Genomic DNA, 24,614 nt, shown 5'->3' with positions numbered 1-24,614 from the left:
CACCACAAAATCTAGTGAGATTGTAAGATTACAATGTTGTAAGCCCTCCAGAGTCGGATATGAGATGGACAGCAAACAAATTTAATAAATACATAAATAAAAGATTATGTGACATCACATCATCTTCTACTTGTAATGTCTACATAGACAATACTTTAAATGTAGTTTTAACAAAACTTGTTAATTTGACAAAATGCTTCTGATTTTTGGAAGCCTGCTGAACGTCTTTGTATCAATCACACCCAGTCAACCAGGCGGTTGGTCACGAAAACCAAGCAGTCCCTCTCTGCATTCTCAAAGAAAGGGTAGAATTTAAATGCAATAAAATAACACAGTTCGACTTCAACCATTCTCTCTTTATACTTCGTTTAAAAACTTCCCACTGGAGTTGGGAAACGCTTTGTTTCCATTGCTTATTTCCCCAATTTGAAATAGAAAACCGCCCCAACGGCCGGTTCACTTCTGCCGTTATTTCCACGGGAAATGGAAATGCTTTGCTGCTGGTTTCCCACGTGTCGTCTCTTTTTTCCCCCCAGTCTGCAATGCGCTGCTTTGAAGATCTCCCGCCGGACGCGAGGACCTGGCGAGGAGCCTCCTTTGTGCAACAGCCGGCGAGCCGGGCCTTCAACTCGCGCTCTCCGGCAAGACCGGCAAGCGACACGTCAGGCTCGAAGGACCCTCGAGGTGGAAAAGACGAGGCCGCTTCCCAAAGCCTGGTCTTCCTCCCAAAGGATCCCCACTGGCGGGAGAGGCCAACCTGTGGCGGGATGGCGAGCAGGGGAGCCCCGCCGCGCCCCCACGTGTTCGAGACGGCGGGAGCGCCGCAGGGACCGAGCGGGAAACCGCATAGCTACCCGCCCCAACGTCGACCTCCCTCCTGTCTCGCCCGGACTAAAGTGGCGGGGGAGAGCTACTTTCGCCGCCTTTTTCGCCCCCGACTGGCTCTCCCCCCCTCGGCCCCAGCTAGTCGGGTGGAGGCGCGCCCCTTTCAGAGGGGAGCCAGCGGCGCATTCCTGACCGCCCCCAGGGGGAACTGGCGCTCTCCGGCGGTGAAAGCCTCGTCTGTGTGGCTGCGCCTGGCGGGACACTGCCCGCTTCTTCTGCGCTCACCCGGCGCAGCGGCCAGCTCTTGCCAGCTCGCAGCCGCCAAGCAGCGCTCGCCGACCATGAAACTCTCGTCTCCCTCCGTTGCGCCGGGCTGCCCCGCCACGCTTTTTGCTGCTCTGTTGCTTTCGTTGCTTTTGCTGGCGGCCGCTTCGTCGCCCGGGACCTCGACGGAGACGCAGAAAGGGAAACAAAAGGCGTTCCGTCAGCGGGAGGTGGTGGACGTGGTGAGTGGACGGCCAAGCGGGCGATCAGGCGGTGCGGGGCGCAACAGGGCACCGCTGGAGATGAGGGCACCAGAGCGCTTTGTGTCTCCTTCTCCGGGGCTAGGCTCCGTCCCTTGGCGTGAAGGGACGGGGGTGGGGGGTTTCTTCTTTTTTTTTGTAAAGATACAGGTATGTACAGGTGAGGTAAAGGTAATATATATACACCCCCCCCCACATATATACATACATACATACATACATACATACATACATACATACATACATACATATATATATATATATATATGTAAAGGTTCCCCTCGCATATATATGCTAGTCGTTCCCGACTCTAGGGGGTGGTGCTCATCTCCTTTTCGAAGCCGAAGAGCCAGCACTGTCCGAAGACGTCTCCGTGGTCATATGGCCGGCATGACTAAACGCCAGCGGTGCATGGAATGCTGTTACCTTCCCACCAAAGGTGGTCCCTATTTTTCTACTTGCATTTTTTTACCTGCTTTCGAACAGTTAGGTTGGCAGAAGCTGGAACAAGTAACGGGAAAGCGGCACTAGGGATTCGAACCGCTGAACTGCCGATCTTTCTATCTACAAGCTCAGCGTCTTAGCCACTGAGCCACCGCATCCCTACTTATGTACAGGTTGTCCTCGACTTACAACAGTTCATTTAGTGACTGTTCAAAATTACGATGGCACGGAAAAAGGGATTTATGATTGGTTTTTGCAGTTAAGGATTCTTGCAGCATCCCCAGGGTCAAGTGATCAAAATTCAAATGCTTGGCAACTGGTTCATATTTATGACCGTTGCCGTGTCCCAGGGTCATGTGATCTCCTTTTATGACCTGACAAGCAAAGTCCATAAGGAAGCCAGATTCACTTAAGTACTGTGTGGTTTATTTAACCACCTGCCCTGATTCACGTAACAAGTGTGGCAAGAAAGGTCGTAAAATGGAGCAAAACTCACTGAACAATCGTCTCATTTAGCAACAGAAATTTTGGGCTTAATATGTGGTCATACGTTGAGGACTTCCTGTATGCACATTCTGGATGGGGGAGTCGGAAGCAGGATCCTAAATGTAGTATCTTGCCTAGGTAGCCTTTTCCTCTAATGCACAGTTTTGTTACAGGAGTAGGTTGATCTTCTGTTAGTGACAATCATATTGATTCTAACAGTAATAGTACAAAAGGGTTTGGTGATTTCAATTAAAATTAAACATGATAAAGATAAAACAAAGGAAAACTGAATGGGAGGACATTAGGCAGCAAAGAGATGGACACACTGTTTCTTCCTGTATTTTATATTTTACTAACTCTCAGCCTTGAAAGCAAGGCTATGTGTCATTTTGTTTAGCATGGCTTACACCACATAACTTTTTTCCTGTGCAAAAATGTCTCTAGGCATAGTTGAATGAAGTTAGCTTCTCTTAAATTAGGTCTCAGTTTTCCCTCTTAGTATGCCAAATAAGGAAAGCCATCTTATTCTCAAGAGTTCTTATGTAAATAAGATCAGGCTGAAATTGGAGTTTGGATATCAACAACTGAAGGAAAGACAGCTTGGCCATCTGCTGTGGTGGGACTCAGAGGATGAATAATTTAGTTGGTTTCCTCCAGTCTTGGTGATTTATTGAGTTGAGCATTTAGGGAGATTAGTGGCTTCTGAAACATTTTTCCTCACTGAAGACATTCCTTTGTAAGCTGGAGGAATCATTATATTTAGTCTTGGGAAGTATGTCTTTAATCATTACTATACCTTATTCCTATAGTGTAGGGAGAATGGAATTTACTTGTATGAGAAAATCTATCTGAAAGCAACATGCTTTGGAATTAAAATGGTTAGACCTCAGCTATATAGTACATTTGTTGGCATGAGTGTCTGTACAGACTTAAAGTTGTGCTTGACTTCTGGTTCCTTAGACACAGCAATTAAATACAAGAATTTCTTTTCATTTCCCATCTAGCTTACAACCCTTTTTTTTTTCCTGGTAGTCTCTTTTCCAAATGCTAACCAGTCTGATCCTGCTCAGGTTTTCATGATCAGCCCAAGTCCAAGAGACTCTGCCAACCAGGGTGGATAAAAATCAATGGTTTTTTTAAAAAAATCAAAAAAATTGGATTTTTTTTATTTAAATCGGATTTTTTTATTTAAATCAGATTTTTTTTATTTAAATCGAATTTATTTTAATAAAAAACTTTTGGGGTAAAAATCTATCGTAAGATAGTTTTATATTTAAGATACATAAATAATTTAGTTTATTCAGCATGAAATGGAGCTTAGTTATGTAGCACAAGGCTGTATATTCTGCAACACTGGGACTATTGGTGAGTCAACAGCGGGTCAAAGGAGTAGCAGAGATGACAGTTGCTCTTTAAAAATTATGATTTAAATCGAGTTGATTTAAATCAAGTCTTTTTACTAGTGATTTAAATCAAATCCACCCTGCTGCCAACTGCTTAGTGACAGCTAAACATAGTTGGCAATTCAGGCATAAAAGCAAGATCAGATGGAGGGGATGTACTGTTGTAAAGAACTGTACCACACTTTGAGTTTATTGAAGATCATTTTAATTTGAAGAAAAGCTATGAAGCCTCCAGGACATCCTACTCCAAACTGGGCCTTCCAGGCTGCAATTCCTAGCTAACAAAGCCATTCAGATACTTCTGAAGGGCACTATAATGTTGGGGAAGGCTGCTTCAGTGCTCTGTACCTGGAATTTGGTTCAGAAATGGACTTTTGCTGTAAACCCATTTGTTTATGAAGACCTCTTCCTCCTCCCCTCCCATCCACCCACCCACCAGCTTTTTTTCTGCCTCACTCTTTCAAAACGTGGCTTTCCTCAGACGTGGTTTGATAGTCCAGTCAGTTCTGCCTGCTTCAGAAATTCCACATACTCTTAGAATGAGCCAGATACTTTTAGGAATGGCTGTATACAATCTTCTCACTGATTACCTCAGAAATGATGATTATGCTGCTTACTTTTCCTCATATTTCTAGAAATAGCATTTTGTTTTCAAGATGCTGTTCCCCTGGGTTTACTGGCACTGACAATAGTAGTAGCAGACTGGTTAATTCTGCCCTCTCTTCTTAAGAGAAGGCTTGGAAAAAATAACCTATTATTATATATTCTGCTCTATTTTTCTTGGCTCCTACTAAGCTTGTACTATCCATTTCTGAGCAGAGTTTGTCAAAAAGCGAAACAACAACAGAGCATAAAGAAAACGGGAGTAATGCTTGTTGGCTGTTTTTTTAAATTTAACCTAAACAACAAAACTAAATCAAGAAGATACAGAAGGATTAAAAAAATAAACTAAAAACCTACAATCAAATTTTAAAATACACTGTATGCCATTAAGATTAAGAGCAGTTGAACAAAATGGTACTTCTGTAGCCTATCATAATTTGGAATAGAGAAAAAGAGAAATAGAGTTGTGATCTCTGAGACATAAATATTTGTGCTTTGCAATACATTTAATATAATTATTAACAAAATTGTCCTCAAATTCATAGCACAGAAGGAAAAGACAACACAGAGAGAAAATGAAAACAAAACAACTCAAGCCCCAATTTGGAATATTTATGGTTGCTTTAATAATCCTATCTCTGATGGGAATTGATTATTCAGGAAGAGAATTCCCGAAGCAGAGGATCTCACCATCTTCTCAGAAGGCAGTTGCCCTCAGTGGTCTTTGTAAGAGGGGAGAAGATAATACCAAGTGGACGTGGCAGATTCTTGATGCTTCATTGCTTCCTCAATGGGTCAATAATTCTAAAAGCCTCTTGAGGAAACACAAGCCCCCTGTACATCTCCAAGCCGGAATTGGGAATTTATCACTCACTTTTAATGAGCCAGGACAAGAGATACACATCTATAGAGGTACATAAGGAAGACCCTTTTGCTGGGTAGTCGGAAAGCAGAATTCAGATTTCCTCTAGATCAGTGGTTCCCAACATTTTTTTTGACCATGTCCCACCTAAGCATTTCTAAAATCCTGATGCCCCCCTGCCCCCCCGTGACATAATTATTACTATTCAAAAAGTGAACTCCTACTCACGCTGAGGAAGCCTAAAAGTCAGGGGTGAAATGCTCCCGGTTCAGACTGGATCAGGTGATCCGGTAGCGATTGTGGCAGGTGGTTCGGAGAACCGGTAGTAATGGCGGAACGAGGCTCTGCCCACTCACCCAGTTGTCATCACTTCCTGGTTTTAACCAGGAAATAATGTGTTTTTTACCCTCTGCACATGCGCAGAAAGTTTGTGCATGTGCAGAGGGGCTGCGCACGCAGCACCTACACTTCCAAACCAGTAAGGTAAGTAGATTTCACCCCTGCTAAAAGGCCATTAACTTGGTTTAAACAAGGTTCCAAATTGCCCCCATTAAAAATTAAATTGCCCCCCTGTGGGGCGTGGGCCCCACGTTGAGAACCACTGCTCTAGATGGTTGATGCCAGTGGAGCAAGCTCCACCAACAGGTGGCAGCATCTGGACCAACCTTTTCTGAGGCTGGAAGATAATTATGGTTGAGTATCTGACCAGGTTAATGTTTCGGTGGAAGACCAATAAAGAAAACCCCAAGATTGTAGCCTAGATTGAGAAGCTGAAAAACCACTTTGCACATTGCCAATATAACACATGGATGTGTCGATGAGGTCAGCAGTAATGAAGATTGATGTGAAGTTATCTTTTTAATTTTAATTTACATCCATTTGATTCACTGAGAATAATTTTGAAATATAAATGTTGTGGATTGTACTACTCGAGATTAAAGGAGTGATGGGATTGATTTGTACTGCAATTTACCTGGTTCTGTGTTCGAAAGACTGTAACGTGGATTTTATAGAGTGTTTCAAGGACTGATAATTATACAAGTATTTCTTCTCCCTCTAGATGCGATACATGTTCCCCTATACTCTGATTTCAAGTTGTCTTAAAAATATAAACATAAACTAAATTATCTATTTGACATCAACATCTATATTCACTTGAAATTATGACTATTTTTCCCCAAACTGGAGGATCATTTTCAGTTTGCTAAATAGATGCTAAATTGCATCTAATCTACCATTTTTATACTATTGTTCTCTTTATCTTAAGTAAATATAATAATGCCTGTGTGATACCAACATAACTTTTTGTTTCTCAGTATAATGGGATGTGTGTGCAAGGACCTATTGGTCTTCCTGGAAGGGATGGAAACCCTGGAGTCAACGGAATCCCTGGAACTCCAGGTATCCCTGGCAGAGATGGGCTTAAAGGAGAAAAAGGAGAATGCGTGCAAGAAAGCTTTGAGGAATCCTGGACCCCTAACTATAAGCAATGTTCATGGAGTGCCTTGAACTATGGCATAGACCTCGGAAAAATTGCAGTAAGTACGCGCAACCATAGCATAACATGTAGGCCACCAAGATATGGTGAGGAATTTGTTCCTGATTGATTTTGCTTGACTAATCATCTATTCACTTTCGGGCTACGTAGTATCCAGTTTTGGCAAAGGTAGATAGCCTGCAGCCATGTATGGTTCCAGATCATCTTTGGAGCTGGCAGAAATGTTTGTTCTGTGTTTTTTAGGTTTCAGTAAGGGAGAGAGTCAAAATGGACGTTTGATGTTTCAACTGTAAAACTGAAGCTCTGTCCCTTTTTATAAGTGGGTCTTTGATTATACAGTTATAGCCATCATTTTCATCCCCTGTGGATGCCTTGGTGTGCCTTAAGCATGGCAAGAACTCCAGGCACTCTTAAAACCCCCAAATGATTGAATTTTCAATATTTTGGGGATGCTTTAAGGCAGGGGTGTCAAACTCAATTTCATTGAGGGCCACATCAGGGTTGTGTTTGACCTTGGGGGGCCGGAATGGGTGTGGCCAGAGTGGGCATGTCCAGCTTGACGTCACTCGTGTTGGAGGGTGCCAGTGGTGGCCCGAGCGGTCTGCCAGCGAGAAGGAGCTCCTGAGTTCCATTTTTGCTGGCAGAGACACCGTGGGCTGGTCCTTTGCTGTTTCCAGGGCAGCCCCGCGGGCCAGATCTAAACACCCTGCGGGTTGCATCTGACCCACGGGCCTTGAGTTTGACACCCTTGTTTTAAGGGATACAGTGGGTATTTGCAGGGCTTCATTCCCCCTCCCCCTTAAACCACTTTACTATGACCCCGCATGGCACCCAATGTTTGGCCTAGTCCTGTTTGGTGATATCTTGACATCATTGACCAAGGTCGTGGGAAGCCTAAGGTGGCCCCTCAAATTGAATTTAGCATTGGCAGAAAACTAATAATTCATAGATTTAAATACAGTATTTTGTACAGCATTAGGATTTAGACAGGAAACACTTCAGCATGATTACAATCAAGTTGTCTGCCTAATCATATATGGCAATGTGAAGAAGTAACAATTTTAATGAGTTAATGGCAGATGGGCTTTTAATACTGTTATTCAAAATAGGCAGTCAGTTTTTGCAGCTTCAGAATGACTGATTAATGCATGAAAGCCATTCAATAGAAAGACCATTTAAAACAAAACAGTATCTGTGATTATAAACCCTTACTTTTGACAGAGCTTAGTAACTGAATGTGTATTTTGCATTAAAAAGTTTCTGGCATTTCCAGAGGGGGGTTGAAAAAGTTTCCTGATTGAAACTAAACAGATTTTCTACTTGACATTTTGATCTAGATGGAGCTGTTGTCTGGATCTACACATTAAGCCACAATGTGGCTTGTTTGGTTTTAGCCTAGTCTGTGATCCAGCCACTGAAGTTTGTAAACTTGCCTTTGGTATGAACTCAGCCAACAAATTCAGCAGATTTCTTAAGCAAATTACCCAAACTGTGACTGCACTGTCATCAACATTGGCCCCCACGGTGAGGGCCCGCAACTTGGGTGTCCTCCTGGATGTGCGGCTGTCTTTAGAAGGGCATATGACAGCCGTGGCCAGGGGGGCTTTTTGTCAGGTTCGCCTGATACGCCAGTTGCGCCCCTTTCTGGACCGGGACTCCCTACGCACGGTCACTCAAGCACTCGTCACTTCTCGTCTTGACTATTGTAACGCTCTCTACATGGGGCTCCCCTTGGGGTACACCTGGAGGCTCCAACTGGTGCAGAATGCGGCTGTGCGGGGGATTATGGGAGCGATGGGGCACTCCCATGTGACTCCTCTCCTGCGCGAGCTGCATTGGCTTCCGGTGGACTTCCGGGTGCGCTTCAAGGTGTTGGTGATCACCTTTAAAGCGCTCCATGGCTTAGGGCCAGGGTACTTACGGGACCGCCTTCTGCCACCAATAGCCTCCCACTGGCCGGTTCGCTCCCACAGAGAGGGCCTCCTCAGGGTGCCGTCGGCCAGACAATGCCGGCTGACGACCCCCAGGAGGAAAGCCTTCTCTGTGGTGGCACCTACCCTATGGAACAGTCTACCCCCAGAGATACGAGTGATCTCCAACCTCCGGATTTTTCGTCGGGCCCTAAAAACTTATTTTTTTCAGTTAGCCGGTCTGTCTTGATTTTAGGGTTAGTTTTAAAATTTTAATATTGATTTTAATTGACAAGTTTTAAATTATGGGCCAAATTTATAAATTATTTTAACTTTATTTTTAACTGTGATGTTATGTATAGATGTTTTTATCTTGGCTGTTCACCGCCCTGAGTCCGAAAGGAGAAGGGCGGTATAGAAATTTGAATAATAAATAAATAAATAAATAAATAAATAAATAAATAAATAAATAAATAAATAAATAAACAAACAAACAAACAAACAAACAAACAAACAAACAAACATACACAACACAAAAAAGCTTCCTCAGTCAGAAAATTTATTGTATGAAATGATGCCTTGCCTGTTTCACTTTGGATAAATTGTTTTAGTTAAAAAAAAGAAGAAGAATATCTTAAGTACAAGGACTGCTCAATTGGAACAATTCCTTCATCATTACCAACTGACACTTTCCCCCCATCACTTTTTTATCTGAGTTTTGTGAAATTGGTCTTTATGAATAGCTCCAGCATAACTGGGGCTACCCCTACTGCAGAACAGCAATTGTTTAAGATAATTGTGTTTTCTACAAAATTTTACTTATTCTTTTCTCACAGGAATGTACGTTCACCAAGATGCGTACCAACAGTGCTTTAAGAGTTCTTTTCAGTGGATCACTTCGACTTAAATGTAGAAATGCCTGTTGTCAACGCTGGTATTTTACTTTTAATGGGGCTGAGTGCTTTGGACCACTTCCTATTGAAGCTATAATTTATTTAGATCAAGGAAGCCCAGAGTTAAATTCTACTATTAATATACATCGCACATCTTCAGGTATGTACTGGAGTCATATCATAAAAGCAAGCATTTCATGCTGAAGGGCCTGCTCTTACGTGAGATGATGAAGAGATGGGGGATGCAATCATGCATAGCAAATAAAATTCTTACGATAAGTCAATGGATTGGTACAGCTCAATATTTTTTTCAGATGCTAATTAGTCAGAGGAGTTTAAATTTAGAGTCCTTCCCAATCTTAAAGCATTTAACTCAAGTGCTATGAAGCATATACAATGCTAACCATGTCTGAATTCTGAATTGTCACTAAACACTGGACCACAAACTAGCCAAACGTATTTTGGCTTGGGGTTTCATAGAAACTGAATCAATTTGTAAGTTAAAGTACATGGTATGCCATGTAAATCCAGAAAATTAAGAACACATGATTAATTGTAGATAAAAGCCAGGCAGAGAATAAAAATCGTTTATCTTCTGCAGTGCCATTTCAATAGCAAGAAACCCCGACTAAAAAAACATCCAAGAGAAATGATAAACAGTTAAATAAAAAGCCATTTATTTTTTATTAAAAGAGCAATGAGGTTTTTATATATTAATGACTATTCACTTTCCTAAAAAAAAAACCCTTAAGGAACAAGTGCAATTTCTCTCCCATATTAATTTTTATATATAATTCAGGCTAATGTGCAAAATGTATTTTAAAAGGATAACATGTATGGAACTTGAGATAGAAGGGCGAGAGAGATTCAAGAGGAAACTTTTCTAGTTGGGCAATGAAGGTCCTTCATATGGCCCAAAGGAAGATTGGAAAGCTACAGATAGGCTGTGACCTCAGGTTCCACCCCATCCCTTTGGATGGCAAGAGAGGTGGGATTAGGCATTCTTCTTCCCTTCCCTTTGTATCCAGCCAAATACTATAATTGCTGATTGCCTCTATTGCTGAATACCATTTTCCATTGTTAGTCTTTAATGTTTGTAGTGGATTATGGGTGAAATCAATGCATTTTATATTTTAAACAGTGGAAGGATTATGTGAAGGAATCAATGCTGGATTGGTGGATGTTGCTGTTTGGGTTGGGACTTGCTCAGATTACCCAAGAGGAGATGCATCAACGGGATGGAACTCGGTGTCTCGCATAATTATAGAGGAACTGCCAAAATAGAGCTTTCAGCCTCTTCTTGCTATCCCCAAAACAACATCCAGGACTTTATGCAACCTCTTATTGGTTTGTTTTTCTACATGGAAATATACATCGGATTATAGTGCACAAATCTTATTTATAGAAATAAGGTAAAAAATCTTTTGAGCCACGTTTGACTTCAGATGATTTAACAGTTAAGTATATGTGTAGTTTTTGCCAGCTGCACAAAAGTGATTTGTTTCCAAGATGTTTTTGGATTTCTTGGGAATTCATGGTCTATGCTAACCAAGCCTGCTTAACTCCTGAATCCATAGGATCCAGCCTGGTGCTGGCCTCCGTGGAGGTTTTACAGAAATACCAGAAGACAATTAATGTTCCATTTTTTATTCTATGTATCCTTAGCATTTTTCTACAGCATTTTGGAATATAGATCCTAAAGGAGCAATCTGTATTAATTACTTTTCTATCAATTCTATATATCCTTGTATTTGTTCAAAAAGAAAATTCAAATAGCCAATGTTAATTTTATATTTTTAAAAAAGCAACTTTTTATTCAAGTGTATCTTCTCCATTCCCCCAATGTATGATTTGTTTTCTAAGCTTCAAGTTCCTATTGAAAACAAATTAGAAAAATAATTTTCTTGTGATGTGTGAAACAATAAATCACCTGAAAAAATTATTGCAATTGTAATAGAGTAATTTAGTAAACCTGTATTTTTATTATCTAGTGTATAGCTGTCGTCTTGATGTATTATATATGCATAGAAGCTATGCCAGGCATGGTGGAAGATATATGTAATTTTTTGATTTAAATAAAAATGTAAGAGCAAGTCAATTTATGAATATGAGTCATTATCTAAGTGTTTAAATATAAAAGCTAGTAAAATGTATAAATGAATATGATTTTTAAATCTATGTACACCATATTCACATACAATTTAACCTCTATAGCAGGGGTGTCAAACTCGAGGCCCAGGGGTCAGATCTGGCTGGCAGGGTACTTAGATCTGGCCCACAGGGCTGCCCTGGAAATAGCGAAGGACTGGCCCGTGGTGCCTCTGCCAGTAAAGCGGAGTTCTTGAGTGCCATGCACAAATTTCCCAAGCTCCATTTTCGCTGGCAGATGGTTGCAGGTGGCCATCCCAGCCGAAAACAGAGCTCGGGAACCCGTCTTCGCTGGCAGAGCACTCGGGCCACCACAGGTGTCCCCCAAAACAAGTAATGTCATGCTGGCCATGCTCACCCTGGCCATGCCCACCTTGCCCCCCCCCAAGGTCGAATACAAACCTGATGTGGCCCTCAATGAAATCAAGTTTGACACCCCTGCTCTATAGGACACTACAAATATGAACAAAAGGTTAACTTTTAAAGTATTTACAAATACATACCGTAAATTTTTGGGGGAACTTTTGATCTCAAATGTTAGCCATAGCTGTTTGCTGGCAGAGTTTAGAGACATTATTACCCATTGTTCCTATTTGTATGACTTGATATCAGTAAGACATATATGAAATCTCCAAAATTAGATTATGTGGAAATACACATGTAAGATTTTTATGTTTATACTGGTAATTCTTTTGTAATTTTGTTGAGTGTTACTATTTAAAAAAACCTTTAACAAACAGAATTTTAAAAATTAAAACTAAAAATTAAAAACATAATCTTTAACTTAGAAAAGGTATAGTGTTTCTGTAGTATATAAGTTGTTTTTTTAAATCATTTTATTAGATCACAAACAAAATATTCTTAACCATCTATATCTTAGTAGTTTAAATGTGAAATTTATTTTGTTCGTTTTGAAAATCTTATTATAACTTGTTCAAGTTTTCTAAAATTTCAAGAGAACACTGATCATACCAAAAAGGCAAAACAGTGAGTTCATTCACATTTTTAAAAAACCTTGACCCTAGATGTAATGAACTTTTTCATTCCCTTTCTGAGAAGAAATAGGAATGTTTATAATAATTGCCAAATTTATTTTGTACATATTTTCCATATGGATTTTAAAAGTTTGTAATTATTTACAATAAGTGAGACTCTTTTAATCCAAGCCATACTACTACATACTTCAGTTCCTGACTAAAACAATTAAAACATACCTAGCTTGCTATTTGAGTAGTGAAAATATTTGTTCTGGTATTTTTTTTTTTGTTAGAAAAGATTTTATATGTGAACCCTTCTGATTTTTTTTCAAATATTAAAAAACTTGTTTCCATACTCTCTTATGAATTATGGTGCTACTTTAAGTAGCAGAGACCCACAGATAAGATAGATTACAAATATTTTGATAAATATAAATATACAAGAAATTATATAATTCTAGGCAATCTTAAAAACTCAGTGATACTTCTTTGTGAGCAATTAAGGCCAATGTGGTTAGACTGTTCAGCAGTTGCTAATATTCCTTGCCCTGTCTTGCTTAGATTGGGAGAAATAGATTGGGGTAGTAGGAACAGCAATTTGTTGGGTGAACAGATCATTCTGAGTGGGTAGTGGTTTTTTTAAAAAGTACACTTTTGGAAGACAGGCAAAATACAAATCAAACAGCAATACAATTGGAACAATGGCAGAAATGAATAATGGCTATATTTTTACTTGCAAACCATTGTTATGCTATTTATTCATTCCAATGTCATATAATTATTGTTTAATTATAAATATTGATTTAACTATTTCAGACCTTTAGTTTTAGTCCCAATTTCATAACAATAAGAAAAACATGAACGTCTTGATTATCAAGCAAAATGTTACTGCATTACTAATAGCCCTCATTTAATAACAACTGGAAACGATAATTTCTTTGCTAAGTGAGACAGCTGTTAAGTGAGACATCACATGACCACATTGGACTTAGAATGTCAGTTTCCTCCACGGCTGTTAAGATGTCATGTGACTATGACTTGCAAGGTTCCAGGTTCTCCATTGACTGTTAGAAACCAGCTGTTAATGATAACTATGGGACATGGAGACAGTCATAAATATGAAGACCTGTCATAAAGTTAGTTTTTCAGTGCTGTCATAACTTTGAATAGTTGCTGAAAAGGCAGTTGCTAAGCAAAGACTACTTGTATGACTTTAGTCCTGTTCATTTTTTAAAAAATTCATATTAAGCCTTGTTAACTAGGGAGTAAAAGGAAAATTAACTGAGGATGATAATGTGAACAATTTATTTTGAGATACTTACAGAGATCAATATAAAATATATCTGAAATGTACCAACTTGTGGGTGACCTTGGTCCATTTAAAAGGTATTACAAATGAAACTGACAAATATGAATCCAGAAAAAAAAAATCTATGCCAGACAGGTGTTGGCATTCCTGCTTCACTGAAAGGGTGCAGAACAATATATGGAGTCAATATTCACTTGTTATTAAGTCAAAGTAACAAATGAGATACTTTTTCATATACTACAAAGGTGATACAACATGCAGGAGTGACTCGTATTACATTGGGCATAATTCCTTTATAAAATCCACGAACTCCTTCTTTCCTGTGGAAAAGCAGAAGAGATTTCTGTAAAACTTCCAACTGGTTCATAAATTGCTTCAATAAACTCAAATGTTAATTTTATATTGTTCTTACTGTATTTCTGGATTATTGTCAATTTATCCATTGCAGAAAACTGGACTGTGAATGTAAGTTGCACTTAGCACTAGCACTTTATGTACTGCTTCATAGTGCTTTATAGCCCCCTTTAAGTGGTCTACAAGAGGCAGCACATTGCCCCCCAACAATCTGGGTCATTTTATTGACCTCGGAAGGATGGAATCAGGTGTGGGTTCTACTTATCTTTACTACTGGTTCGCAACGGGACCGTGCATGCTTCTGCGCATGTGCAGAACCTGCACATGCGCAGATCACCCATGATGTTGTGGCGGGTGGATGGAGCCTCCCGCCGGTTTTACTACCAGTTCTATAGAACCGGACTGAACTGGGAGCAACCCACCACTGGATGGAATGCTGAGTCAACCTTGAGCTGGTAAGAATCAAACTGCTGGCAGTTGGCAGAATTGGCCTGCAATTCTGCATTCTAATCACTGCACCATCACAGCACGTTACTAATTCTTTATAGGATTTTTATATTTTCAAATATAGAAATGTTAAATCATAATTCTTAGATAAATTTTGATTTCAGGAAGGTAGAAATAAACATGTACTGATATCTCATTAAAAGGTATTTGCACATATTTGGATGGTGACTGGTATTGCTAGGTTCCCAATGTAAAAACTCTGTCCGTATTCATAGGCTTATATTCTAAATGTTATTATACAGAAGGAAAATAAATGGAAAAGTGAGAAAAATAAGGTCAGATATTTGGCTTTTCCTCTTTCCCTCTGTTGTAACCTGAGAAAATCTTCTCACCCTGGTTCATAGTTCTAAGGGGAATGTTCACAGCTCTGTGCTTTAATTCCAATGCAGAAATCTCCACATTTCCCTCTGAAATAAATATTTAATAATCTTTAAAAAATGAAGGTTAGGATAGAAAAAGAATCTTATTAGGTTTTCATTCCCAGGCCTACCTCCATGTCCTATGGATGACATCAAGTACTCCAGAGTATCTGTTGTGCTGATCCTGGAGACGTGCCCTCACAACCTGATACGGGTATGTTGCTGCGACTGCAAATATTTTGGATGCTGCTGCCATGGTAATATATTCTAAAGTGTTCTAAAAATGGAAAGGAACCAATATTAGTTCTCAACTCTCGCAAAATCAAAGAAATGTACCATTTTTAACTCCACAGTGTATTCTTTTTTTCAGTCTATACAAATATTGCTCCAAAGTCATGTTGATAGTTTACACAGCTGTGCAAAGCAGTGGCAGAGACGCTTTACAAAAGACTGATGAGGGTGAGGCACCCTTACTCAAACCTGAGGTAACTACGCCCTCTGGAAAGCTTACTGCAATTTCTCTTTCCCAAATTGCCAGTGCATATGGTCTTTTAGGTATTTGTTTGACCATACCGAAATTTTAAAAAAGGAGAAAAACACCACATGTACAGTATCTGCAATAGCTCATGTTTAAATACGGCACTAAATACCTGGCTATGTCAAGTAATGTTGGTAACTTTCTTCATTATTTTGATAGGTAGTTCAAAAACTGACAGGCGTACATATCAATCCAAGACAATAATCCAAGGCAGCACCATCTTTCCATTATAACATAATACACTTTTTCTTAACCATGCCCCATGGATAAATCCACTATTCTTCATAACATTATACCTTCAAAATATGATTTTCAGCCTTTAATGACAGAAATGCAGCAAAATCTTGATGGAAAAAGAATGAGACTTTTGCCATGGCATCAGTTGGTATATCCAGTAATAAACAAGAAAGTCAGGATAAGTAAAAATACACTGTCGTATGCAAGAGTAATTTAGATAAAATTTAGGAAGCTGTCCTTCAAAATGTTAATAACTTACCAGCCCACTTTCTTTTCTAATCCAACTAATTTGACCTACTTCAAATTGGGCACTCCTTATGCAAAACTAGTGTAAGCCTGCAATGTTTACATACCAAATCAGGCAAGGACAGAATACACCTGGCACCAATATTTCCTGACCTGGTTATATGTGACAGGTACAGGAGATCCAAGTTCTTGGAGTTTTTCTTCTTCATGTGGGCAAACCCCAAGCAAGAGCCACAGTCATGAGAATCTCCCTTTTTATAAATATTTACATAGGATCCTTGTAAGCACCTGTCCAATGCTGAGGTAATTAATTATCACTTAAACAGTGTTTATCTTCTTCCATATATGGTATAAAAAATATAGTTTTTTAAAATGTCTATTATTCTCAGACATTCTCCATAGACATTTAGATTCTAAGAACTGAGGAAGCTTTCTGGATGAGACGCTAAATGTCTTCAAGGAAAAACAAAGTCCAGTTGCCTTTTGAAAAAGCACCTTTGGGATGATATTTTTTTTTACTATTTATTGTAATATTAATCTGAGTTAAACAGTTTGAAATGTTTACCTCTACAAATAAAGAAACAACCAACCAATGGAGCCCTGCTTTTTACAAATTCCTACATATACATTAAAATGTATAAGAAGTACATGAAATTTACTCCAGTTAATCAGGTAACTGAAAGCTTACCAAACTGTTGTACCATATCAAATAAATAAATCATACTATATAATTATTCTATAATAAAGTTGAACTGCCACTTTTATGTCAAATATATCCTTCAGTTCTTGAGACACACACCAAATTATTGCAATCAAATTAAACATGAGAAGATTGAGTTCTATGAGACATCTTAATGAACAAGAAAATGTACATGAAGTATATATATACATAAGTTATACATACATAAATATACATATATACGCATGCACACACACACAGTGATGACCTGGGAAAGCCTTCCAATTAACCCCTTCATGTCTTCTGGAAAACGTGTTTGACTTAAACATTTCAAGTTTTTTTTTTTTTTAATTTGATTTATATGCCGCCTTCTCCGGAGACTCAGGGCGGCTTACAATGTGCTCAGCAATAGCCTTCATCCTTTTGTATATTTATACAAAGCCAGCTTATTGCCTCCACAACTGGGTCCTCAAGTTATGATGCTTTGTGATGCATCCTTTGACTGTGTTGCACAGCCCTAACATTTTATTTTATGTAAAGCAGATGCCTCTAATTTATAATTTACCTTACCAGTTTCATATGTGATGGTCTATTTTTATATTTATTATATCGGGATTTTAAATCTTCATAAGCCATAAACTGAAGGGCTCCATGTGAGGTTCCAAACAGACCAGGCACAAATCCCTGAAACAGTTAAATATAAAAAATGTAAAAATCACCCATCAGATCATATCAATTATACAGTTATAAATTTAAAATCCAGCATTGCCAATACACATACAATACAGTGATGTAATGGTCAAAATTATATTTTGTATAGAAAAGATTCAGTCTGCTTTATGAATTCCATAAAGGCCATATGGATGTAAGTACCAGTTTATCCTAGTCATTTTCTAAATTTAAATTTCAACCTATCTTTAATTATTTAATTTCAATCTTTCAATGATTCAATTATGTACATTCTACAAGTATTAATAATTTTTTAAAAATAAAATGAATAAACCCTTTATTGCAATTTAGACATTCCAAATATTCATGAATGAGAACTGAAGTTTAGCAACAAATCTTTTGCACCGAAACCCATGCAATAACTGTTCAGGATATTTAATAATAAAATACTAATACTAGAAATGTTGACCAGCCTAATTAATTTACCTTATATAGTCCACGTATACCTTCATGCCTGTATATTTTAATAAGAGCATCAAACATTCCTTTGTACTGCTTCTTTGACAAGTCAGCACCAGCTTCATATTGTAACACAAGCCGAGTCTTGGTTACCCATATTGGGTTTGTAATACACAAAGTCACCACTCCTATTAAATATAATTTGAAAATCCTATCAATGGTAGCATCTTACTTTACAGAGAGCACTTCAAACATAATTTGAAAATTTCTGATTTATGCATCACATGGAGTTTATGCATTCAATTTGCAAAAACCTCAGTATCTATACTTACGTAGCAAATATTTACCAAACAGTTTTATAGAACTACAATTATAAACCTAAATCAACTTTCCTGGAAGGAAAATTCATTTAATATATGGATTTCAGCATAACTTGTATTGTAAAACTGGGAATACATTTGTGGTGTCTTTGTATTGTGTTCAGGAAGTATGGATAAGAATTTCTAAGAAAGTGTTAGAGAAAATATTTTTTTTACAGATCTAATACTCAGCAAGTTGAGTATTTGTACTTTCTATAGGACAAAAATACAGTTTTAGATGTTCAAAATTATTTTCTGAACTAAACATAACTCAACAAAAACAAAGTATAGCATACTATATAGTATACTATAGCTACAAATAGCTACATTTGTAGGGCTACAAATAGCTCATATATTTCTTACCAGCTTCAGCTGCTGACACTAGGTGTTCAATTGCTCCAAGGTTTTCCATCTTATTCTCTGTCTTGTGGGCTTTAATAGCATTGTAGCTAAGGAACCAAATATGAAGATTAGCAAATCCAGATTACTTGTCATACAATCATTAAAATAACCTGTTTCAGTAAAGTTGAGGCTTTATTGGCTGTTAAGAAAAATACCAGTATATTATGGGAATATCCTAAAACACCATGCAGGCTCTTGAGTTTTTAAGAACTCTTTATCTACTTGCCTGTGCAAGTCTGGATTTGTACAGATGTCGCCTCACTTGCAGAGCTTCATTGGCTGCCAATTTAATTCTGGATCCACTTCAAGGTGCTGGTTATCACCTTTGAAGCCCTATGTTGCTTGGAGTCATGTATCTGAAGGGCTGTCCTTTCCCAATACATCTATTTGACCCACCAGATTGGGAAGGCAGGGTATGTTATGGGTCCCTTCTATCAAGAATGTCTACCTACTGGGGCTAAGAAAAGAGCCTATTCCATTGTGGCTCCCTCCCTGAGGTATGTCATCCCTGCAGAGGTAAGACCAGCTTCCTGTCCCCCCTCATACTGTTTCAAAAGGGCTTTGTCAGTGGACCTGGGGATCCCAGATTGATATGGAGCCCATCAAGTGGATGTTGTTGCCAGGGGGGGAAGGGGAGTTTACTGGGTTTTCTAATTGGGAATGTATTCTTGTAGGCTGTCCAAGTCACCATCTATTGGGTTGCTGTATAAATTTAATACAAAATCTAGTAAGATTTAAATAACCCTAATTTTTGCTTATTTACCATCTTGCTGATTAGCAATTTTGGGAATTTGAATGTTTGCATGCCATTGTATGATCCCAGGTTTGTGTATATTGGTCTTATAGGACTGGAAATCAGAATATAAACTCACCAAACATAGTCTTGAATTAAATAGCCATTTCACACATGCCCGGTTAATGTGAATAGCTTTTTTAAACTGACCCTATGCCCTTTGATAAAAAGCTTTTCATATTTTGCTGTGCTTGATGGACAATAAGATATAGCCTGCTCTCATTTACAAGGGATTCTCAATATATTTGTGCCAAAGTAGGTGGTTTGGAAACGGTATTGAAAGTGACAATCCAAAGCCCAACAGATGATGATATTTGACAATCTTTAATTATATTCAGTGGCCAATAAATGGGAAGGCAGTTTACACAACTGATGCTTCTCTTCATTTCTTCCCTGTTGAAGCTCCTGGTATAAGCTATAAATATTTCCAGGTGATCAAGACACAATCCTAAACAGCAGTGCTGTGTTATATACAGATAGGAGCTGTGCAGTTTTTCAGATTTGGTTCTAAAAAATGTTTTGGAGAGAACATGGATGCAAACATAGCACTGTTTTCAATTCTAAAATGCAGCTTTATCTTTTCCTAGAAAAATATTTCAAAGAGTTGCAGAGAGGTGCTATGTTAGTACCCCCACATGTTCCAAAGCACCTTTTTGGGAGCTCAGTCCAAAATGATACATAGCTCTAATACAGATGTGATGCAAAGAGAGAAATTATCTGAACTCATGGACAGGAGCTTGCAACATCCCTCACTACCTGCTTCTGCTCTCCCATGCAGTCTTGTATGATAGAACCGATAATCTTAGATAAGACTCCAACTCTCCAGAGAAGATCTTGGGGAGTACATGAGGCTATGGGGAGGAGGAAAGGAAAAGAAAAATCAGTCGCACAAGTTACCTTTCAACCACTGGGCAATGATTCCTGACAGCTACTTTAGTGAGAGAAATTTAAAAGCCCCCAATTGTATGAAAATTACTGAATGATCTAGAGCAGTGTTACCAAGATTGAGAAATATTGGTCTAGCATTATCAGAGTTCATAAGAGTAAGTTAAGCTTTTGATATTGTCTGGGAAAGAATAGTCCACAGCAGTGAGACCAGTATAGGCCACTGACAAGAATTAGATTAGTGCTGTAAAATCTTCTAATTAAAGCCTAGAACATATTTAATCTGCTGTGGGGGAAGTGAAAAAAAAATGGGGAAAAAACAAACTGTTTTGGGATTAACTGGGAGACATTTAAACAGCTTCAACTTACAAGAAAAAATATAGACCCCAAGAGGCACCCGCACCCCAAACATTTGGAGTCACTCCTTGGTACAGACCACGTAATCCTTCTTGTTTCCAGACGGTTGACAAACAATGCAAGATACCATTGTATTTTGGTCTCAGCTCCAAGCCATCACTCACTATACAAAAGAATTGGAAATCAGTTTGAAAACTGTATGCTCTTGAATCAATGATCAATGTGACTCTCTAAAACAGGGGTGTCAAACTCGCGGCCTGCAGGCTGGATGCGTCACATGCTGGCTCCGCCCCCACCCGGTTTAACAAAGGGAAAAAAAGTCCCAATATGTCACATGATGCCACCATGACACTGTGAGTTTGACACCCCTGCTCTAAGACAACCACAGTATGTTTTTTTCCCCTCCTGATGAAAACAAAACTCCAATTTTATGTCTCTCCATAAGTTATACTAACAGCCTCTCATCCTGATTCCCTAATAGTTAACAGTGTCCACAGCATCTCTTCCACAGGCAGAAAAAGCAGCTGATGTATCATCCATTCCTACATCTCTAAATTCATTTAACAGAGAAACATCCAGGTAATAAAGAATTTCTTGGAACAGCATTTTTTATGCAGAAAATTCAGTATCTGGACTCAAGTTAAAAGATTATCTTAAATAGCTGCCTAGTGTGCTAAAGTGGAATAATAAGACTGAATGAACCAAAGATCAGATTCAGTATTTGGTGACATACATAGCAATAGCATTTAGACTTATATACCGCTTCACAGTCCTTTATAGCCCTCTCTAAGTGGTTTACAGAGTCAGCATATTACCCCCAACAATTTACCCTCATTTTACCCTCATTTTACCCACCTGGGAAGGATGGAAGGCTGAGTCAACCTTGAGCCTGGGGAGATTTGAATTGCCAAACTGCAGTCAGCAGAAGTAGCCTGCAGTACTGCATTCTAACCACTGCACCACCCAGGCTCATACATACATTAATGGAGAAGATAGAAGGTCGTAAAATAGGGCAAAACCTAACCAATTTCTCACTTAGCAACATAAATTTTGAGCTCAATTGTGGTCCTAAGTCGAGGACTACCTGTAGCATCGCGCAAGCCTCCGCTTGCCAATTTGGAATTTGCAACAGGGCAGAAGTTTGGATGAAAGGCAGTCCTCGGTCCCTTTCAGGAATTGATGGAGAGAATATTTCTGGAAATAAATCTACGTCAAAGTAGCAGCAGAAATACACCCAAAGGAGCACAAGTTAATTCTTATAAATGTTTCTTTTATATCCCACTTTTCATTTGGGAATTCAAATGCTGCCAGCTTGACAGCCGCGGATAGAAAAACATTACAGAGGGTGGTGAGCACAGCACAAAACATCATGGGCTGCCCCCTGATACCACTGGATGAGATCGCTAGGGCTCGCGGCCTTAGAAGAGTGAGGAAAATCCTCAGGGATGACTCACAGCCTGGTCACCACTTCTTTACCCTTCTACCATTGGGAAGGAGATATAGAAGCATAGCCAGCTGCATGAACAGGCTGAAGGACAGTTTTTATCTGTGGGCTGTCAGACTCCTGAATGAGAAATAACATCATAACTACGTAGTATGATGGACATGTAGGGCCGGCACAATGTGTAACATGTTCATACTGGTGCAATAGGACTGGATGTTTTGTTAATATGATTTAATGGGTTAGGGATTTTCTGTCTTCACTGTGAGTTGTATTGTGTTGCGGGGTGGGGGGGGTGAACTGAGGGAGCTCCACCAATCTCATTCAACGTATGTTGTGCAGTGACAATCAAAGTTATTATTATCAATTCAACAAAGAATGTTCTTTCTGCGCCAACTCAGGAAGCTCAAACTGCCCAAGGAGCTACTGATACAGTTCTACAGAGGAATTATTGAGTCTGTCATCTGCACCTCTATAACTGTCTGGTTTGGTTCTGCAACCCAACAAGAAAAAACCAGACTTCAATGGATAATTAGAACTGGAGAAAAAAACAATTGCTACCAACCTGCCTTCCATTGAAGACCTGTATACTGCATGAGTCAAAAAGAGGGCTGTGAAAATATTTAGACCCCTCACATCCTGGACATAAACTGTTTCAACTCCTACCCTCAAAACGACGCTATAGAGCACTGCACACCAAAACAACTAGACACAAGAGGAGTTTTTTCCCGAACGCCATCACTCTGCTAAACAAATAATTCCCTCAACACTGTCAAACTATTTACTAAGTCTGTACTACTATTAATCTTCTCATCGTTCCCATTACCCATCTGCTCCCACTTATGACTGTATGACTGTAATTTTGTTGCTTGTATCCTTACGATTTATATTGATATTGATTCTTGATTGCTTATTGTACCCTCTGACTATCATTAAGTGTTGTAATTTATGATTCTTGATGAACGTATCTTTTCTTTTATGTACACTGATAATGTGGATAAGGTAAATAATAAATAATATAATAATGTGAATAAAGTAAATGGTATAAGGTCAGCTATATGAACACTGGAGGACCCTCTTTATTCACATTATTATAAGGAAAGAAATGTGCTTGGTCAGAGACTACACTGTCAGCTAAATTCCATTGAGGGGCCTATCTGTCACAGATACTAGGACCATGTATAATATATGTCTTCCGAGGAAGACATATGTCAAGGATGCAGAGACATCCATCTGAAACAAAAAAGTTACTTATTAATCCAAGGACAGCCATGGATCTATGCATCAGTGATTTCAGAAGAGGAGGATGTTTAGCTACAATTATCTCATGTACTATAAATTAAGGCCGGAATTTGGTAATTAAAAAAGTGTCAATTATCATGTAACGGATGTATGTTAACTCAAAACATTCCTGTTTCAGCAGGCCGGCCTGGCCTAACTTTCCCTTTATATTGCTTTTTGATTTTATTTTAAACTGGGATGTCTTGAATTATCTAGGACCAGAGTGTTTAGTATATTTTAATTGGTTTTTTATTAACGTTTGTATTACATGTATTTTTATCGTTCGCTGTTCACCGCCCTGAGTCCCTTAGGAATAGGGCGGTATATAAATTTAATAAATAAATATATATATATATATATATATATATATATATATATATATATATATATATATATATATATATATATATATATATATATATATGGAAAACTGATGTGCCAGCAGAATCCTTTGTCTTGGATATGTATAAAAGCAGTCATATCAGAACTCTTTCCTTGTTCAAAGTTTCAGGTACAAATCTGGCTCTGAACCTTGCACAATAAAACTGTCTCTGGCTGACCCAGGAATGTTGTTTGGTCCCTTCATTCCACAACACTGAGAGCATATGCACCATTGTGTGTCCAATCACACTTGGCCAATAAACTATTCTATTATTCTATTCTATTCTATTCTATTCTATTCTATTCTATTCTATTCTATTCTATTCTATTCTATTCTATTCTATTCTATTCTATTCTATTCTATTCTAATTCTATTCTTATTCTATTCTAAGCCACATACTTTCCACCCCCATCTTCCCCCCAGCAACGACCCTGCTGCGCCCATTTAACGCCCGCTTCTTTGGCAGCAGGGAAGGGAAGGGGAGAGGAGCTCACCTGCGAAGCGGATCTTGACCAAGTCCAGCGGGTGCAGGACCAACGTGGAGACAACGCCGCCGCTCACCCCGGCCAGCAGGTTTTCGTAGCGCACGTGCCTGAACAAAGACTTTGCCGCCGGGGCCGGGTTAGCCGAGGGGGAAGCAGCAGAGCCCGCCACCTTACTCGGGACGCCTGGCACAGCGGCGGAATTCATGAGAGGGGAAAGAAACAAAGGCAGCCGAGAGGACGGAGGAAAACAAAGAAAAAAGACCCCGCACGAGACCCGTAGACACTAGATTTCCCTTTGA

The 24,614-nt window shown here is 39.0% G+C and overlaps 2 protein-coding genes across 2 annotated transcripts; one reads left to right on the top strand and one right to left on the bottom strand.

Annotated features, from left to right (window-relative positions):
* Positions 1-1,166: 1,166 nt before the first annotated feature.
* Positions 1,167-10,732, top strand: CTHRC1 (collagen triple helix repeat containing 1). Its single transcript, XM_070942070.1, has 4 exons — positions 1,167-1,331; positions 6,464-6,685; positions 9,392-9,608; positions 10,590-10,732. The coding sequence occupies exons 1-4, from the start codon at positions 1,167-1,169 to the stop codon at positions 10,730-10,732; spliced, it is 747 nt and encodes a 248-aa protein (XP_070798171.1).
* Positions 10,733-13,855: 3,123 nt separating this feature from the next.
* On the bottom strand, positions 13,856-24,579 carry SLC25A32 (solute carrier family 25 member 32). Its single transcript, XM_070942069.1, has 7 exons — positions 24,325-24,579; positions 20,739-20,889; positions 18,653-18,738; positions 17,958-18,118; positions 17,373-17,486; positions 15,234-15,379; positions 13,856-14,202 (listed from the first exon to the last, which is right to left on the bottom strand). Exons 1-7 carry the CDS (start codon positions 24,518-24,520, stop codon positions 14,088-14,090), a joined length of 969 nt encoding a protein of 322 aa, XP_070798170.1. The 5' UTR covers positions 24,521-24,579; the 3' UTR covers positions 13,856-14,087.
* Between the last annotated feature and the right edge of the window lie 35 nt (positions 24,580-24,614).

This window comes from Pituophis catenifer, unplaced genomic scaffold (genome assembly GCF_029215685.1).
Source record: "Pituophis catenifer annectens isolate HBS135680 unplaced genomic scaffold, rPitCat1.0.hap2 SCAF_3, whole genome shotgun sequence".
Classification (NCBI taxonomy): Eukaryota; Metazoa; Chordata; class Lepidosauria; order Squamata; family Colubridae; genus Pituophis; species Pituophis catenifer.
The sequence above is the reverse complement of the archived record's forward strand: the minus strand, read 5'-3'. Positions and strand labels throughout refer to the sequence as shown.

Bases quoted from the DNA above. Each gene is read 5' to 3' on its own strand.
- CTHRC1 (XM_070942070.1), top strand. From the start codon at position 1,167: ATGAAACTCTCGTCTCCCTCCGTTGCGCCGGGCTGCCCCGCCACGCTT. The intron at 6,686-9,391 runs GTAAGTACGCGC...CTTTTCTCACAG, and splicing joins TAGACCTCGGAAAAATTGCA to GAATGTACGTTCACCAAGAT. The intron at 9,609-10,589 runs GTATGTACTGGA...TATTTTAAACAG, and splicing joins TATACATCGCACATCTTCAG to TGGAAGGATTATGTGAAGGA.
- SLC25A32 (XM_070942069.1), bottom strand. From the start codon at position 24,520: ATGAATTCCGCCGCTGTGCCAGGCGTCCCGAGTAAGGTGGCGGGCTCT. The intron at 15,380-17,372 runs GTAAGGTAAATT...TTCCATTTTTAG, and splicing joins GACCATCACATATGAAACTG to AACACTTTAGAATATATTAC. The intron at 14,203-15,233 runs GTAGGCCTGGGA...GCTTTTCCACAG, and splicing joins GTCATCCATAGGACATGGAG to GAAAGAAGGAGTTCGTGGAT.